The sequence below is a fragment of the Bos indicus x Bos taurus genome, chromosome 3 (assembly GCF_003369695.1).
Source record: "Bos indicus x Bos taurus breed Angus x Brahman F1 hybrid chromosome 3, Bos_hybrid_MaternalHap_v2.0, whole genome shotgun sequence".
NCBI lineage: Eukaryota > Metazoa > Chordata > Mammalia > Artiodactyla > Bovidae > Bos > Bos indicus x Bos taurus.
In genome coordinates this window covers 6,898,869-6,918,269 of record NC_040078.1, presented here as the reverse complement: position 1 = coordinate 6,918,269, position 19,401 = coordinate 6,898,869, and the positions used below count along the sequence as shown (strand labels likewise).

Here is a 19,401-nt window from a genome sequence, read left to right as displayed (position 1 = left end):
GGCTCCTCCCCGCGCGGCAGCCACTCGTCGCGAAGACTGAGGGGCGGGGTGGCCGGGGCCGGCGCTCCCCCTGGCCCCAGCTCCCGGCCCGCCCCGCCGCCCCGGCCCCCCGGATGAAGGTATATATTAGGAGCTGGCGCTGGACGCAGATGAGTGGCCGCGCCGAAGGAGCCGGAGCCGGGCGGAGCTGCGGTCGCGACGAGAACGGTGAGGGGTGCCCAGCCCAATCGCTGTCTCCTTCTCCCGCCATCCTGGAGTAGACGGCGGGATTCGGGAGCTGGGGCGGTGGGGGGCCGGTGCCGCCACGCACACGCTTCCGAGGCCTCGCGCGCGACGGACACGCGGTGCACGTACGTGCACAGAGCCGGCGTCTGGGCACACGCGGAAGATCCCGCCTCACACCCACACCGCCTTCTGTGCCCCGTGGCGCTTCTCAGCCCCGGCTACCTGGCCGGGAGCGCTGGCGTGAGGGGGCCCCAGAAGGGCAGGGTCTGGAATCGGGGGCTTGTCGTGCGGTTGGGAGTGGAGCCTCACCTGGACCTGGACGGGGGCCTTGAGGTTCTCAGGCAGGGGACTTAGGCCAAGCTTGGGGTGGGATCCTACAGTGGGGAGAAGTCGTTGTAACTGTCCCATGGGAGCGAGTTGGGGTGTCTTGAATATATGAGGAAAAGACTCTGAAAGCGTTGACAGTACAGTAAGGATTCGAGTTACCTGTGGAGGACCTGAGAGTGGAACAAAACCTACTTGAGTGGAACAAAACCTACTTGCCGCTTTTGTTTTAATACTGGTAATGGGAGAGGGTTGAAATTTCTGGCTTTCCCCTGGCTTGGCCAAGCAGAAAGATGGGATTGGAGGGTTTAGAGCACACATGTGCTGAACATATGGTTTCCTGAAGATTTTATTAAGTTTGGCCTGACCCTATGCTATATTTATTTGTACGTGGCTTACGATATCTGAAACCAGGTAATAGTGATTATGATACTATATATATATTATTACGTAGTGCCTTTAGTTTAAGGTCTTTGTGGTGAAATTAGAAAAATGAAGGCAGTTTCTATTCCTTCACTGTTGCTGGGCTGGCTCCCTTAGCTAAGGCTAACAAAGATTTAATATGCCATGCTGTGGAGTATTTATAGGATTCGATGGTTATGGCCCCTATGTTTTTCTAAAGGTTTGAGAGGTTTACTTACCAATTTGGGAGGCATAATATAGCAGCAGAGAAAGGAGTAGGAAGGAAAGCAGAAAAGGAGCGTGAAGTGCTAGATATCTTTTATTCCTGCCTGCATGTGTTCAGTCGGTCAGACTCTTTGGGACCCCATGGACTGTAGCCCACCAGACTCTTCTGTCCATGGAATTTTCCAGGCAAGAATACTGGAGTGGGTTGCCATTTCCACCTCCAGGGATTCTTCCCAACCCAGGGATTGAACCTGTGCCTCCTACATTGGCAGGCAGATTTTTCACCCCTGAGCCACCTGGGAAGACCAGATATCTTTTATGCTAGGGTTTAAATTCCAATAAAGGTATATTTACTTCCCTCATAGCTCAGTTGGTAAATCATCTGCCTGCACTGCAGGAGACCCAGGTTCAATTCCTAGGTTGAGAAGATCCCCTGGAGAAGGAAATGGCAAAACACTCCAGTATGCTTGCCTGGAGAATCCCATGGACAGAGGAGCCTGGTGGGCTACAGTCCATGGGGTGCAAGAGTCGGACACAACTTGGTGACTAAACCACCACCAAACCACCACCACCAAAGGTATATTTGATAATGGTGGACTACTACAAATAATGTCATTGTTATTGATACCGGTGCATTGGTATGGGCATATCGGAAATTTTGTCATAGTTTATAGATCTTCAACTTTTTCAGACTTTGGTTGTCAAAATAAAAATCCTAATCTAGTCTCTTATTTGCTGCTGCTTACCATTACACACATGCACACACCTCTTACCAGAATCAATGGAGGAATTGCTATGCTTTTTGTGGCATGGAGGTGCTTATATCTGGTTCCTCCTGTGAAGTTCCTCTCCTGCTGTCCTGCACATTTCCTTCCTCTTCCATGATGGCATATGAACTGTTTTGCACAGTGAGTCAGGTATAAGAACATCAAATGTGTCTATATTTCTGAATAAAGAAAGTCCAAATTACTTCTTTTTCTTGCCATCTCTGTTTTACACACACACACATACACGCGTAGACATCTACACAAAGATAACAGAGTCTTTTTTTCTCCTGTGAGGCAATACAGCATGATGGTTAAGAGCATGCAGTTAGGAGTCAGGCTGTCAGGATTTGAGTCCGAACTATCACTCTCCCGGTTTTGGACTGTCGGCAAGTTATCTCTGTGGCTCGGTTTCTTCCTCTGTAAAGTAATCGCAATAACAGGACCTAAGGGTTGTTTTGAGGGTTAAGTGAACAGCTGTCTATAAAGCCGTTAGAACTGTGTTTCTGTATATCTTAGTGTTTGTTGTTATTGCCCCTTCAGGGGACACCCAGATGTAGGTTTTCTTGACCTGAGTTCGTAAATGGTGTTTGATGCTTCATAGTCTTCATCAGGTAGTGAGGATTATTAATCCCACTTCACCCGCAGAAGGGAACAGTGTAAATAAGCAATTTAACTGAGCGGCAGAATTTTGCTCTGAACTACCTTTTACTATTCTTAGAGGAGAAGATAGTTGGCTTTTTCTTTGGTAACTACTTTCCCTCCGTCCTTTACATCTAAGTTAAGTAATTATAATGCAGTGATGATTCTTTACAGTATGTCTCAAATTATCCTTCTCACTTTTATTTCCTCTGCAACAAGTCTGGTTCCTCTTTGGTTTTTCATACCTGCAGATGTGTTTTAATTTGTTTTCCTGCTTCTAGTTGTCTCTCCATACAGTCTCTTTTGTGTGATGCTCTTTTCTCTCATGTCTCTGAAGCATGGTGGCCCGGCCCTGTTAATAATCTCTGTTGGCTTCCTGTTACTTCGGTTAGATCTAAATTCCTTTGCTTAGTTTGCAGGGCCCTTCACACGTCAGCCCTACCTTAAATCATTTCCCATCATTCTACACAAAACTTGAACTTGCTTGCCGCTCTCTGTCCTGTTCATGTGTACTTCTCATGGACACCAGGCTCTGCTTATTTCCTTGTTGTTGTTTTTAGTCACTAAGTCATGTCCAGCTTTTTTGGACCCTGGGTACTGTAGCCCGCCAGGCTCTTCTACCTATGGGATTTCCTATGCAGAATACTGGAGTGGGTTGCCATTTCCTTCTCTAGGGAATCTTCTCAGCCTAGGATTTGAACCCATGTCTCCTGCTTGGCAGGTGGATTTTTACCACTGAGCCACTTGGGAAGCCCACTTATTTCCTAATCTTATCTATATAATCTATGCTCAACCCTTGAGGCACAGCTAGATCATGCTTCCTTTGTGAACGCTTTCTGGATAATGTCTGTCTTCTCTTGCATTTATCTGTATTAGGTAAGTAAACGAAATATTTCCTCATTCTCTTTTTATTGTATGAAATTTAACATTTTGCTGGATTATCATGGAATACTCTTAAAAAGCATTGTCTTATCCCTTGATTGTTTTGTGTATATTGCTTGTCCTTTAGGGTTCAATTCTTAGAAAAGATGGTGGACTTATTTTATTCCTTCTTTGCAGAAGTTGCTTTTGAGATAAAATTGTATTTTTTTTATGACTGTAGGTGTTTCTGTCTCCTTGATATTGTTGTATTCTGAATTCTCTATTTCTGTTCTTAGAGATGAAAGGAGAACGGTTGGAAATATTAAGCAGTTAGGTATTCTTTCAGTAGTAGTTTAGTGGTCAGAGGAGGGTAAAGAGGCAGCTAGAGCCCTGGAATCAGACTACCTATATTCACACCCCAGCTGCACGAGTCAGCTGGGTGCTTTGCTTCTCTGTGCCTTGGTCTTCTCACCTGTAAAGTAATGATAATAGTAGTATTTCTGTCATGTGTGTGTGTGCTCAGTTGCTCAGTCACGTCCGACTCTTTTGAGACCCCGTGGACTTTAGCCTGCCACGCTTCTCTGTCCATGCTGTTTTCCAGACAAGAATACTGGAATGGGCTGACAGTTCCAATTCCAGTACAGGGTAAAACACTTCATTAGGTTAGCATAAAATTTAAGTTATGCCTTTCTTTGTTTTATTTCTTGTTTTCTATCCCAGTAAATATTTATGTTCAGTTTTCAAGTTGGCCAGGGCGCCGGGATAGCCAAGAATAAATTGCTGTATAACAGGCAAAGATAAAGGGCCGTGTGTGTTGTGCTGAGGTGTGCTTAGTTGCTTTAGTGGTGTCTGACTTTTTGCGGCCCCATGGATTGTAGCCTGCCAGGCTCCTCTGTCCGTGGGATTTTCCAGGCAAGAATCCTGGAGTGGGTTGCCATTTTCTTCTGCAGGGGATCTTCCTGACACAGGGATTGAACCTGTGTCTCTTGCGTCTTCTGCATCACCAGGTGGATCCTTTACTACTGCACCACCCTTGGAATAGAGTTGTTGAAAATAAAATGGGACCACGTAAGCAAAGTACTTGGTGCAGTGCCTGATATATAAGAATAATTAACATTGTTTTACAAGTTTGGTCTCTTATGAGTGTGATCATGACGGAAAAGCAAAATTTCCTTAACATCAAGTGTTTAATTATTATTTATTTTAATTTTACTAAAAAAATTTTTTTTGGCTGTGTTGTGCTGCTTGCGGGATCTTACTTCCCCAAGTAGGGATTGAACCTGAGCCCCAGCAGTGAAAGCACTGAGTCTTAACCACAAGGGAACTCTCAAGGTTTTTTTTTTAATGTACTCATTTTTAGCAGGAAAAATTTCCTTAGGTTTCAGTGTTGGACTTTGACCTGCTGTTGATTCCTTTTCTCTTTCAGGTTTACAGGTGCAGAAATTACACCTCTGTTATCACAAAACTTGGCTATTAGAGCATTATGAATGTTAATGACCTCAAACTCAGGTTGTCCAAAGCTGGGCAGGAACACCTGCTGGATTTCTGGAATGAGTTGGAGGAGGCCCAACAGGTAGAACTTTATGCGGAGCTCCAGGCCATGAACTTCCAGGAGCTGAACTTATTTTTCCAAAAGGCCATTGAAGGATTTAACCATTCCTCCCAGCCAGAGAAAGTGGATGCACGGATGGAACCTGTTCCTCGAGAGGTGCTGGGCAGTGCCACCAGGGATCAAGATCAGCTGCAGGCCTGGGAAAGTGAAGGTACTGAGCCGGGAAAGATGAGCTGTAAGGTTTTTTATGAGATATACCATTTAATGGATTTAAACCCACTAAAGTAACTTGAGTCACATCACTAATATTTTGACTTCCCTAAGACCTTAAACCAGGTGACGAATCCAGAAGTGACAGATTGTGTGGCCAGGACACTGTGGCTCCTGTTGCCAGTCCCTCCATTCGCTTTTCATTTCTGGTGCCTCAATTCAGTCGCTCAGTCGTGTCCGACTCTTTGTGACCCCATGAACCGCAGCATGCCTGGCCTGCCTGTCCCTTACCAACTCCTGGAGTTTACCCAGACTCATGTGCCTAGTTCATGGCTTTTCTCCTTCAAGTCCAAAATTAACTCCAGTCTCTTTCCTTTCTCATTATCTGTACTACTATTAGATTTCCCTTCCTGGAGCACAAGCTAAATGTTTCAGTTCATGCTGGTTTACTCCAAAAACCTTCCCTAACCCAGCCCTGGCTTGTGTATCTAGTCTTGTCTTTTATGTTTCTCTCTGATTCTACTGCCCCACACATTTCAGGTGGAGCCCGTAATTCATCTTTCTCTGAACATTCTGTTATGCCTTTCCTGCCTTTGCTGGTGCTTGTCCTTAGCTGCGTCTGGCCTTTGCACCTTCTCTATGTGGCTGGATCTCCTTGTGAGGCTGCCCGTCTCCTGGAGCTGTGTAGTGTGGTGGCTCATTCTCCATGGATCATCACAAATAGTGTTTGGTCCATCCCCTTTTTCAGTGTCCCAGGCTGGAGTTATTTGTGCACGCTTTTCTTTCATTCTTTCCTATAAGGGTTGTTTATGTCTGCCTTCATTGTCATAATGTAAACTTTTAAAGAGCAGCCCATGTCCTCGTTTCTATGTATATCCATAGTATTTAGAACAGTATTTTGCAGTTATAACTTGATTGATAAATGTTTCCTGAATTACTCCAGTGCTTTTTCCTCTAAAGAGTATCATAAAATCTGTCCCCATAACGAGTACTAATGAATGCTTTTGAAAATGGTAAAATAACTAAAATTCAGTTTTCCTTTTGGTGGGGTTAAGAACTGTGGTTTTTTTTTTGTTTGACCACTTCCAATTTGCCTTGTAATCTACTACTCTGTAAGTACAAGTGACTAAATGTTGCAGCCCAGCCCTTGAGTATTTGTCCATGCTTCTTGGCATATCTGGACCTTATTTCCTCAGCTGTAGAAAGAACAGGCTGGAGTAATACTTTTCTTTCCTTTTTAAAAATACATTACTGTATGGCAAAAATATTAATAATATCAAAGTAACAGAAATAACTGTAGAGAAGTTGCTGATAATCTCATCATATCTGTGCTTTTATTTTCCCCCATTGCCACCTAGTAGTTAGTAATATACATATTTACTTTTATGGATATGATTTATAGCCTGTATTCACAGTATACTGTGGCTATTTTTATTTTGTCTTTTGCCCTTTGGCACTCTCTGCATCTTCCCAGAAAAGAAACATAACTACCATTATCAAGCTTCTTCTGTACCATTATCTTCATGTCTTTCTCTGGGCTTACAGATTTATTCTTTCTCAAACTGTATTCTAAAGCACTCTAGGGTTTTGACTGCTGGTGAGACTGTTTCATGTGGGAAGGGCAGGAACAGATGCTAAACAGTAGGTCTCTAACCCCTTCATGTTCCCAGTCCAGGAGCAGTTCTGCTTTGACTTATTTTGATACATAAATAAAGCTTAATACCTGAGATTTTATTTAAAAGGGCTTGGAAATTAAAAACATTGAAATAATTGGATGATCTTCAGGGAGGGTCCTTTCAGATTTTAAAATGTTTGTTAGTGTCTAATGTAACTTCTCACTTAGAACAGGGCTCTGCCACTAAGATGTGAGAGGGACTTGCAGGCAGATCCTTCTGAATGGAGGACTGTGGTGACACTCTGACGCTCACTAACTTTGGATTCATTAATCCTTCTCTCCCTCCCTGGGTTTCAGAAAGGCTTCTACTTCAGACCAAAAGCCACACAAGGCCTTTCTTACCCTCTGGTATGCCAGCTGCCTATATTTCTCCTTGTGGTTTTATGGGGTTAAAGTCTTAGAATTAACTCTTTGAAAAGATAAAACTTTGACCTTGTATAATGGGGACCATGAGCAGCAATGAAGACTTCTTATACTTGGAATCTATGTATAATTTAATTCTTCTTATGTTAGAATCTATGGAACAAGCCCAGTGACCTTTCATTTAAATTAAAATCCGGAACGGTTACAAGCAAGTCTAGTATAAGAAAGTACAAAGCAAACTTCCTTTTGGCTTACCGTCAAGGGAGCAATAGTTAATCGTGGCTTCAGCAGTAGGGGTGGAGAAGGAGACTTTGGAACAGACGTTACATCCTTTTCGCTTAGAAACTACCGTATGTGTGCAAAGTGTGTAACAAAATGAAGTTTCGTCAGTAAATTATCTAAGGAAAGAGAGTTCCATTGCAAAGATTAGGATGCTTTATTTCAGACAATAGATTATTGATAATTGTATCAAAGAAACTGGGCCCCAAACCCCACACCCTTGCTGCCCCTGCCCCATCCCAGTGCCCCAGGAGAGGCAGAGTAAAAGCATTCTACAGTAATTTCAGAGTGTCTGGTGACTACTGACATCAGACATTTTAACACCTAGGGTGGAAAATTTTGCTGAAGGATGAGTACGTAAGTGACCACTGTGGTCCTTACTGAAGAGAGTTCTTGTTTTAATTTAATTCTTGAAGCACAGAAAATGAAAGGTTGAGGAGTCTGAAAAATCTCTATCTTATAAACTCAGATCTTGAAAGAAGTAATTTAGAAGCTTCCATGAGAATATTATTTTAGAAAGGATACTTACTCTGGAAAAATATATTTGCTTAAAAAATTCCATTCTTTATAAAAGCAACCCATGCTTAAACTGAACACAAAGCAATCTTCTCATTTTATGTTATAATAAATTAGTAGTCAGTGTTAGCCTTTTTTTTTGCCTATGAGACATTTAAAAAATTAATTTATATAGCATTGTGGTAGAAAAGTAAATGGGTTGTTTAGAAAAATGTATTAATAACATCATTTCCTCTACATTTTCTGAAATCTAGTGCTCTGATATTTCTAATAGATTTGTTTTATTTTAAAAGTCACACATATTTTGGAGAGGTTGGAAAATACTAAGAATTACAAGAGAAAAAAGATAAATCTCTGCTGTCTCACAATCCAGAGATACTTACTAGTAATATTTTATAGTATTTTCTTATATACACACACATACATTAGGTTCATAGTTTATGTATAGTCATGTAGCCTGCTTAAGAATTTGTTATTATGAAGAAATTTCAAGCTTATTTGGAAACAGATATTTGGGGACAAAAAATAGTGTAATGAAATTCCACATATATATCACCTTAATTAAATAATTTTCAAAATTCTGCTTCATATATCCTTCTTATTTTTCTCCACTATAGTAGTTTAAGGCAAATTGCAAACATTATGTTATTTTTATCCTCATAAAGTTTAGTATGCATCTCTTAAGTACAAGGACATTTTCTTCCCCTAATTACAATGCCATCATTATACCTAATGAAATGTATAATAATCCCCCAGCATCTAAAACCAGTTCAAATAGAGATTTCCCTTGGTCTACTTTTCATTCTTAATATTTTGGGGAAATAGTTAATCTATAAAATAATTGTTTAACCCGTGAAATGTGATTAAAAATGGAACTCTTAGAACACCTCCTCTCTCTTGTGTCGTCTTCCTTTGTTTGCACCAGTTGATTAGCCTGTTTACCCCACCACTTGTCCAGTAGTGCCGGCAGTTTAGACAGAAAATTCTGATGATGCTCTGTTTCAGAAGCACCTGTGCTAGCCTCTTTGTTTCAGGCACATGCCCAAATCAAAGAGTATGTTTAAGAGGAACTAGTCCAAGCAGGAAGTTATCCAGGAAGCAGTTGACCTGGGAGAGGCTGCTGTAAACTCCTCTCTGTTTGCTCTAAGTGTTACTAGGAAAACTGTTCAGACTCTGTTGGGCCCACATGCCTGAGGAGAGAGCTCTACCCGTGTCCTGGAAATTGCTCACTCTGGCTTGATTTCTTTCCTCTTTTCTTTTTAAACCTGTGATTTGATATGTGTTAGGTCCTGACCTCTGTGGGAAGGTAATTAACTCTCATGTTGTATAATGAAAAGATGGGAAGGATGATATAGTACTGTACTTACAAGTTTTTTCCCATATTTTTGTGGAAGTTTTGAAATAAACATTCATAATTTCCTAATTGTCACATGGGTTAAGTACGTTTTAAGGCTGTTTATAAAAACAGTCAACATTTTTCAGATAGGTACAGTGCTGCCTGTATAGAATTAACATCGTGACACATACAGTTTGAAATCATTTGTATTGCCATGTAACTACGCGGCTTACAGAATTTTATTGGCCTACTTAATTTCAAGAAATATTTGGTCTGTCATAAAGCAGATACTAATTTATGCACTACACACTTTTGATAAACAATGCAGTTTTATTGCAGTAACATGGATCAAGTAGATGAATACTTCAGCTCCGCAGGATTTGATATTGTTAACAACAGCTATAGCTGCATTTAGTTCTGGAATTGCAGCTGGCTTTAATACTCTTGGGACTGCTTTCTTTCCTCTTGTTTTTCTCTGTCTGCTCATGAGTCAGATGTATAAACAGGAAGAAGTTAATGCAGACACCTTTTTATCACAAATATTTATGAATTGTGTTATGATTCATTAGAATAGTTGTGGCTAGCTGGAGATGAGTTGTAAGTGTAGATCTGCCTGTAAATATACACCTGGCAAGCATGGTGTCAATGCTGTTTTTAAGACATAGTGATTATATGGGTTATCAGGTCCTCAGGTAGAAAGAAGAATTAGAGAAAGTATGGAGAAAGAATTGGAGATGTAAAGCAACTATCCTTCAATAAAAAATTACTTAATTAAAAAAATAAATAGATGAAAAAATCAGAGAAAAGAATTGGAGAAAGTGTGGCATTGGAGGGCTTAGGAAACAAACATGCCATTTATTTGAATGAAGGAAGAGGCCACTACCAGCTGTTGGTTTGCAAAGCTTTAAAACAGAACCATTTGGAAATCTGGAATGAAGCAGTGGTTTAGGGAACTGATTCAAGGAAGAGAAAAGGTTATGCAGGGATAATTTTGATAACTTGTTAGAACCTGGGGAAAGTGCTGATTGATGTTGGGTGGCCATCAGGCGAGCTAGAGCTGAGACGGGGAAGTGACTCTGGAAGTGTGGCTCTTACCTTTTATGGGTAAGGCAGCTGAGAGGAATAATGTAACTTTGGACTGAAGGTAAAAGTGAAAAGTCAGGAAGGATGACTAGAAGCACATTAACAGTTTGTTGTTTAGTTGCTAAGTCAGGTCCGTTTCTTTTGTGACACCATGGACTGTAGCTCTGCAGGCTGCTCTGTCTATATGGATTCTCCAGGCAAGAATACTGGAGTGGGTTACCATTTCCTTCTCCAGGGCATCTTCCTGACCCAGGGATCAAACCTGTATCTCCTACCTTGGCAGGCAGATTCTTTACCACTGAGCCACCAGGGAAGCCATGTTAATAGTACAACAACTTAAAACACATGTGCTCTATAAAGAAAATAGTACAAAAAGAACAAAGATCTTTGTGTCCAGAATATTTATCTGGGACTTTTGGGGAACACATTTAGAAATATTTTTGATTCCAACACCTTTGGTGGTATATGAGGGTTGAGACAGTAGTAGTAGTAATAGTGTTAGTCATTCAGTTGTGTCTGATTCTTTGCGACCCCATGGACTGTAGCCCACCAGGCTCCTCTGTCCACAGGATTCTCCAGGCAAGAATACTGGAGTAGGTAGCCATTTCCGTCTCCAGGGGATCTTCCTGACCCTGGGATGGAACCTGGGTCTCCTGCATTGCAGGCGGATTCTTTACTTAATGAGCCACCAGGGAAGCCTGAGATACTATTGAAAAACTTTTTTTTTTTTGGTTTCACTTAATGTGATTAGAAGGAAATGTCTCAGATCTGCTGGGTTAAAATATGAACATATTGTATATGTATTATATCTGTTTTCTAAATTTTGAAGAATTCTACATTCTGAAGTAAGCTTCTGAAATAAATCTAGTTTAGGTAAGGATTTGTGGACCTGTAATTTTAGATAATGCTTTTTGGGTCAGCGACGGCACAGAGTTAAATTTATTTCCTAGAAACCATGGTTTCTTTGGTAACTGAAGAAATAACCAAATGGAAAATGGTTTTCAGAACTGCTTTATATGGTTCTCTGCTCCCTTCAGATTGCTTCATCTCAGCCAGTCTTTGTTACATGGTGGTAGTAGGGCCTGTTTAAAGGCAACACAGAGCTGGAATGCTGTTAGAAATTCAGTCTTTGACAAATTTTGCAGAATGTGGGCTCTTGGCCACCTCAGCAGCTTTTCCATGTAGGGTGATGGGTAAGATATTTAAGAAAAGGCAGCGCAACTTCTCATGAATTCAATGGAAGAGAGAAGGAGGGGCAGGAAGGCAATAGGAATGACCGTTATACAGCACCTAGAAGTTATGGTGCTGTATAGTATATCCGTTAACTTTTGGGTGTGATAAGAGACTGCTGGAGGCAGTGCAGTGCTGGTGCATAGGCCTTGGAGTCAGGTTCTCATCCTGATTCACACTGTTTAGCTGTGTGACCTTGGGCAAGGTCCTTAACTCATCTGAGCCTATTATGTCTAAAAAGGGGAAAATTATACTTACCTCTTAGATTATAGTTACTGTAATAATTACTGGAGTCTAGCATTACTCTTGATATGTTATTTTCAAACTCTAATAAGGTACAGTGAAATGCTGTGGAGAAAACAAGGACAGTCTCATAATAAGCAAGGAGGAAAGAGAGAAGATTAGTTCTCAGGTAGCTAAGCTCTCTGCTTCATATCAAAGGTGAAAACTATGGAAATATCTAATGTGCTTTTAAATTTTTTGATTGAAAAAATTGCCAGAAAGTTCCTGCATAATATCCGTGGCTATACTTAGTTACTAGTGAAGGCAGGTTGTAGAATCAGGATAGTTTTGATTTTATATTAGGTTTATTAAGAATATTTCTCTGAGTTCACAGTGTACTAGTATATTAGCTGTAGGAAAGCCTAGGGCTTCCCTGGTGGCTCAGGATGGTAAAGAATCTGTCTGCAGTGCAGAAGACCTGGATTTGATCCCTCTGTTGGGAAGATCCCCTGGAAGAAGGGAACGGCTACCCACTCCAGCATTCTTGCCTGGAAGATTGCATGGACTGAGAAGCCTGGTGGGCTACAGTCTATGGGGTAGCAAAGTGTCAGACATGACTGAGCAACTGACACACACACACAATATATCAAAAACATGTAAGACCAAAAAAACCACACACACACATAAAGCATGAAGTTGGTAATTTAGACAAACAAAAAAAACTGATAAGGGCCACCACTGCCCCCTCTGGCTTGACCTACAGTTATGGATAGTGACCTGCCTCATTCACAGAATTTCTGACAAGTTTAATAAAAGTATGAAATTCAGAAAATAGAAGAAAACCTATCAAGCATTGCTTTATCACATTTGACCTTTTACAGGTTTTCGAGCTTCTCAGAGATCCACTCTATATGTTACCTCTTCCCGCAGGTTATTCTACGTTCTGGTGCTGAAACTGTCCACCTTAGAAAGATGAGGGTAGTTCCTAGAAACGGTATATGGCAAGATTTTATTTTTGTTTTGTTTTTTTCAAATCCAAACTGAGAGCCTCTGTCTTTTAATACCATTTTTAGTTTTATTGTTTCACTTGCAGTTTCACAAGAACTCTGTGTTTCGCATCCTTCTGAGCTGCAGTAGATGGCCCATTCACAAAAAAGGCATTGTAAACAATTTTATTGAAGTATAATTACATGCAATAAAATGCACTAGTTTTGTGAGTTTTTTAAAAAGTTATACATCCGTAACACTACCACTGCAATCAAAATATAGAACATTTCCATCATCCCACAGAGTGTCCTAATGCCCTTTTGCAGGCATGTTCCCTAAGCTCATTCAGTTGAGTTTGGTTTCATACCCGGTGTCCTGACATCAGAGCCTGGCTTCTTAACCATTGTTCTACACTGCTTCCCCAACTCAGGATTTCTTGTCTTTCCATTTACTGGATGGTAGTCTCTCTAGTATATTTACATGCTAATTGATTAATCAGTTATTATTGATTGATTTGTAGGCTGGAGGTGATTTAATAGCATCATCATTCATCCTGAAGTCTGGGGATCTTCTATCCTTTTTCTTGACCTGCCACAACTAATAAGTTGTCAGGTGCCTGTAAAACGTTTGCAACGTCTCTTGGTCTTTGCCTTCAACCTTATCAGAATAACAATTATTGGATCATTACAGTATATTATTAATTATCTGGTGTTTGGTTGGATTATATAAACTTCATTTTTTAATAATAAAAGTGTTTTTATTAACAATGTAGTCATCCACGATTACTTGTGAATTCCTTGTTCTTATGCCTTATGCAGTTAGGGTGACTCTTTGCAGCTACCTTTGTATGTGTTAACCCTAAAGTGTTGAATTATAGAATGATACAAGTGTTTTCTTTTTTAGGACTTTTCCAGATTTCTCAGAACAAAGTGGCAGTTCTTCTTCTAGCTGGTGGGCAGGGGACAAGACTCGGTGTTGCATATCCCAAGGGGATGTATGATGTTGGTTTGCCATCCCATAAGACACTTTTTCAGATTCAAGCAGAGCGTATCCTGAAGCTTCAGCAGTTAGCTGAAAAATATCATGGCAGCAAATGCATCATTCCATGGTAAGATATATCTCATTATGGGAGAGTGTCTGAACATATATTGGCATATAATATTCAAAATGCATATATACTTTATTCATAAGCAGAGGTGTTTCCTGTTACTACAGATTTTCTTGGGAGCTGTACTTTATATGTTAAAATCAATATGTATTATAGCTAGGTGGATAATCACTATAGCCTTAATGAGCAATATATACTTATTTCCAACTTTAACTCCCACCTGAGTACCTTTGGATCCTCAGAGGGTTCTCTCAGTCTGTAAACTTCATACTGATTGGTAGTTTGTCTGTGTACAGAGTTTGATTGAAAATCAGTTTCCCTCTGAAATTTGGAGGTATCGGTCTATTGTTCCAGCGTTGCTTTTGAGAGATCTGTTGCCATTCTGATTCTCAGTCTTTTTTTCTCCCTTTTTCCTCTGAACGCATTTGGAGTCTCTTCTTATCTTTAGTAACTGAAATTTCCTGATGATGTATAGATCTGTTTCCAGTCACTGCTGTGGGCACTCAGTGGATTCTCTCACTCTAGAAACTCATGTCCTTAAGTATTGGGTTATCTTGTCCTCCTGAAACCCCACCCTTTTGCCCCCCCCCCCCCCCCAAACAAAACAAAACAAAACAAACCTGAAAGCCTCACTGATTTCTCTGCTGTGGGCCAAACTTGGATTCTGTCTCTGCTTTTATGCCAGCTCTCCAGGGCCTATCTCAGCCATTGTTCATCTTCTGAACACCAAGAGATTATGGGAATTCTGCTCTGTTTTTTAAAAGGTTTTGATTTAGCTCTTGAATCTGTTTCTCAGAGCAGCTTTGGAAGTTGTCCTGTTTTGAGGGGGAAACCAGCTGTGTGTTTGAAATCCCTGATGTAACTAATCTTGTTATTTTAGCCCCAGGCGACTAACAAAGCTCTGCTGGTTTCTCTGGCCTGCCTGGTCCAAGCTCAGATTCCTTACCACTGGCCTTTGCCCCAGATCAGCAAATACCCCCAGGAAAAGGCAGCTGCATATCTGAAGGTCTCCTCTGAAAGATTCTCACTATCTTAAATTTTAAGTTCTAATCCATGTTGCTTTTATAGCTCTCTGATGCCTTTAAAAATAGGCTTTTTATAATTACCTCAGCTTTTCTAGTTCTTAAGAAGGATATTGGCCAGTTGTAAACTGTTTTTTGTGGGTTTTTTTCATCTTGGTTCCCTTGGGGACTTTTGAGGGACATCTGTGTTTTGAGTGGCCAAAATTCTACTTACAAGCCTTAGTGTCCCAACTTCCATGTTGGATTTTCTTCTCTTTCTTTCTCCTCACAACTCAGAGTTTATTTTTCTTACTTGAAACAGTTTAGTCCCTTTTCATTTGAATCATGATGCCCAAAGATTTTGTGCCCAGAGTTCAAATATCCAGGATAATTTGTTAATCAGGCAGATACTGACTGTCCTGGGAAATTTTATAGTTTTCTTCATTTTTTTCATTTAACAGGTATTAAGTGAGTACCTGCCTTTAGGTACTGGGAATATATCAGTAACCAAAACAGATAAAAATCCCTACTCACACATAGTTTACATTTCAGTAAGTAAGGGCAAAAGCTATTGTAGTCGATAATTACAATTTTAGATAGAATTTTTTTCTCTTTTACTACATTGGCATGGGTTGGATTTTTGTGACAACAGAGTGTATACTTATACTTTTATGATTGTAAATAAAGGGTGAGCAGAGCCCAGATGTCATTTCAAAATTTTAGTAAAAAGAACCGTAAGAGGTAATTAGAATGTATTGCATTTATGCCTTTATCCCTTTTATTAGAATAGGAGAGATGTTGACTTAGACTATACTTTTCACAGTTCTGAAATGTTTTCTTGAGCCTCTGTTGCAGGTTCTCTGTTACAGGAAGTGTGTTTTAATATTGTGTTACAGAGTTATTTTACAGCTCAAGCAGCAGAACTTTATTAAAACAGGCAGCAGATAGTATACTCCGGAGACATGGGAGCGGGCCAGCCCCCAAGGAGAGGCCACAGATTTATTTTATACATAAGGATTAATGAAGTTGCTAGAGGAAATTCCTGTTGGGTAGCAACCAATGCTGCCTTATTCAGGAAAGGGATGAAGGAAGTGAAAGCAATAAACAGTGCTCTCAAAAATTTTCTTTATCTTAGGAAATAAACTTTATTTTGCCCTAATTCACATAGCATTATTGCTTAGAAGATCTGCTTTTCTCTTGCAAGGTATATAATGACCAGTGGCAGAACAATGGAATCTACAAAGGAATTCTTCACAAAGCACAAGTACTTTGGTTTAAAGAAAGAGAATGTAATCTTTTTCCAGCAGGGAATGCTGCCTGCTATGAGTTTTGATGGGAAAATTATTTTGGAAGAGAAGAATAAGGTTTCTATGGCTCCAGGTTTGTAACTGTGCTTACTTAATGGTGAATAGAAATAGACTTAACACAGTTCATTAACTTTTTTTGTTTTTGGAGTATGGTTGATTTACATAGTGTAGCTCATTAAGTTTTGATTTTTTTCACTATGGTGATTTTGATGTCAAAAATTAATATTTTGCTTAATGTAATTAAATTTGTCAGTGATTTTAAAAAATGGAAATGCCCATGGGTGAAATGAATATGCTTTTATACTTCCTGTGCTCTTGACAGCAATTTGAGCGTCATTCAGAGTATTTATTCTCTTTACTCAGTATTTTGTGTACAGTATTGTTCATAGCCTCATTACTTATCATAGTGAAAAATTGGAAGCCATCTGCTGTTTAAAAAATGAGGCTAGATTATTGTTTATCTGTAGCATTCATTCTTAAACAGTATTAAAACAATCATTTGTAGATATCAAATGATGAAGTGAAATAGTTGTAGTAGGTTAAGTAAGAGAATGGAAAATACAGAACTCACAGATTCTCATCTGTGTGACTCACTTCTTGGAGAAAAGGGTGAAAGGAAATAAAAAATAGTATTTACAGTGATAATGTGCAGATGTAGGCTTTTATTTCATCTCTCTCTTTTTTTTTTTAACCTCTACTTAATTCTTTTTAATTAATGGAAGAGTTTACTATTTTTAGCTTAGTTTTGTGAAGTTGTCCAATTTTTTTGTCAACATTTAGGCTGTAACTGAGGTTGTTATGGAAGAAGTATATTAAAACAGCACTAAAAATAGATGGAGAAAGAAGAGGCTTTGACCTGTATTTAATTTAATTCACCATAGACCTTCATATTAATTTGCTTTCTTAACAAATCATTTGGTATAGATGGTCATATATTTTTATTATTGAGGTGGATGAAATTGGCAGTGTTGGGGATGTAAATACAGAGCTAATTTGAATCAGGCAAATAAAACTTGAAATATTATAAAATAACCATTGCCTGATAAAGAATTTTATGTTTCACTGTGTATTATGGGCCAGATTGTTAAAAGGACTGAGTTAAAAGTATGTTCTTAAGGATTGCCTAGTCTTATATTAATAATGTTATTCTCTGTATACTTACGGCAAATTATCTTTGAAATCACATAGTATAACTGTTTGACCTCTGAATCCTTACTTATGGATACTCAGTTTTTGTTGGCCTTGTTATGTAAAACTGGTTTTTAGACATCTTCTGCCCTGTTTAGAAACACTGAACTATATTTGACTTACCTTCATAATGAGTTTTGATTTGCTACTAACAGGCAATTTTTTTTTTTTTCCCCCGAGATGGGAATGGTGGTCTTTATCGGGCTCTTGCAGCCCAGAATATTGTGGAGGATATGGAACAAAGAGGCATTTGGAGCATTCATGTCTATTGTGTTGACAACATATTAGTAAAAGTGGCAGACCCACGGTTTATTGGATTTTGCATTCAGAAAGGAGCAGACTGTGGAGCAAAGGTAATGCCTTTCTCAACTATAATGAGGCTTTATGTGGTCTTTCTCTTGTCAGTATATATGTCCCAGGAGTCAAGCTAGACTTTTTAGGGTGATGTGGATATTTTAGAACCATTCATCTTCTACAGTAGCTGAATTGTCCCATACCTACTTTTTCTTTAATTTGCAGCATTTGATTCTATAAATAATGGTGTATACTTAGTTTATCACAAGTAAGAGTTTACAATGTGTGAGGATGATTTGTAAGTACCTGGAAAAGTGAGTGGTCATCACTGGGTCTGGGATGGACTTAATAATATCAAGTTGTTGGATTCATTAATATCAAGTTTCTTCCTATGGCAAAGTTAATGGAGTAGTAAGTAAAAGAAATATGGTAGAAATAGCACATGAAGACTTCAGCAAGGCACTTGACAAGGTAACTCATGATAGTCTTGTGCATAAAGATGGAAATATGCAGACTGGGGGAAGGGAAGTTGCAGACATTAAATAACTGCTTGAGTGACCACAAACATACTGATACTGAAATAGAGGGAGGTTTGTAATGCCATATAACAAGACTGTCCTTGCCATAGTAATTTTTAGCATTTTTTTCTTAGTTGCATAGATGATAATATAAGAGACTTGACTTTGTGACATGAAGGGCCTTAATAATACTTTTGGAAGATTTTAAAATGCTAATGTAAATATTACTTTCCTGGAAATCTGTAAAGGTATCAGGTCTCACTGAATTAAAGTATAACACAATCCTGATCAAAGTCCCAATGAGACTATACCGTGGACATTTGAAAAAATTATTGTAAAGTTTAGAAGAAACATGTAAAGGCGACCAGGAAAATGTTGAAAAAATGATAATTAGGAAGGAAGAGCATTAACAATCTATCAGCTATTAAAATGGGTTGTAAATAAAAAGTAACTAGGAGTGTAGTGCTGAAACAAGAATAGAATGACAGAATAATGGAACAGATAATCAGAAACGAACTCACATATATATAAGAATGTACTGTATACAAAGGTGGCATTTCAAATCGCTGGAGGGAGATTAATGGGAAACTGGCTTAAAACTAAGATGTCTCCCTCAGAGCTCATATCAAAATCGATTTCAAGTGGATTACAAAGTGAAAAAACATAGAAGAAAGTTAAAAATAATTTTATTTATTTATTTACTGCAGTTAGTTGATTTACAGTATTGTTGGAATAATTTTATAATCAACATGAAGGGGGAACCTTTCTGCCAAAAGCAAAAGTCATGTATAGGTTTCTGACAAAAGCAAATTAAGTTACATATAAATTTTAAATATATGAATTTAAAAAGAAGTGCTGCCCTGTTGGTGGGAATGTAAATTGATACAGCTACTATGGAAGACGGTATGGAGATTTCTTTAAAAACTATGAATAAAAACCACCATATGACCCAGCGATCCCATTCCTAGGCATATACCCTGAGGAAACCAAATTGAAAATGACACATGCATCCCATTGTTCATTGAAGCACCATTTACAATAGCTAGAGCATGGAAGCAACCTAGATGTCCATCAACAGATGAATGGATA

At 39.3% G+C, this 19,401-nt stretch overlaps 1 protein-coding gene across 4 annotated transcripts in view; it reads left to right on the top strand.

Moving 5' to 3' along the window:
* UAP1 (UDP-N-acetylglucosamine pyrophosphorylase 1) overlaps positions 1 to 19,401 on the top strand; it is a 31,926-nt gene continuing 12,525 nt past the window's right edge. The window contains exons 1-5 of one of the 4 annotated variants that reach the window (XM_027527293.1): positions 1 to 207; positions 4,870 to 5,206; positions 13,800 to 14,004; positions 16,210 to 16,385; positions 17,681 to 17,853. In XM_027527293.1, the coding sequence (XP_027383094.1) occupies positions 4,927 to 5,206; positions 13,800 to 14,004; positions 16,210 to 16,385; positions 17,681 to 17,853 (834 nt within the window). In that variant the 5' untranslated portion in view covers positions 1 to 207; positions 4,870 to 4,926. The remainder of the gene's footprint in view (positions 208 to 4,869; positions 5,207 to 13,799; positions 14,005 to 16,209; positions 16,386 to 17,680; positions 17,854 to 19,401) is intronic. The other 3 variants (XM_027527307.1, XR_003508668.1, XM_027527299.1) reach the window with 3 other exon arrangements.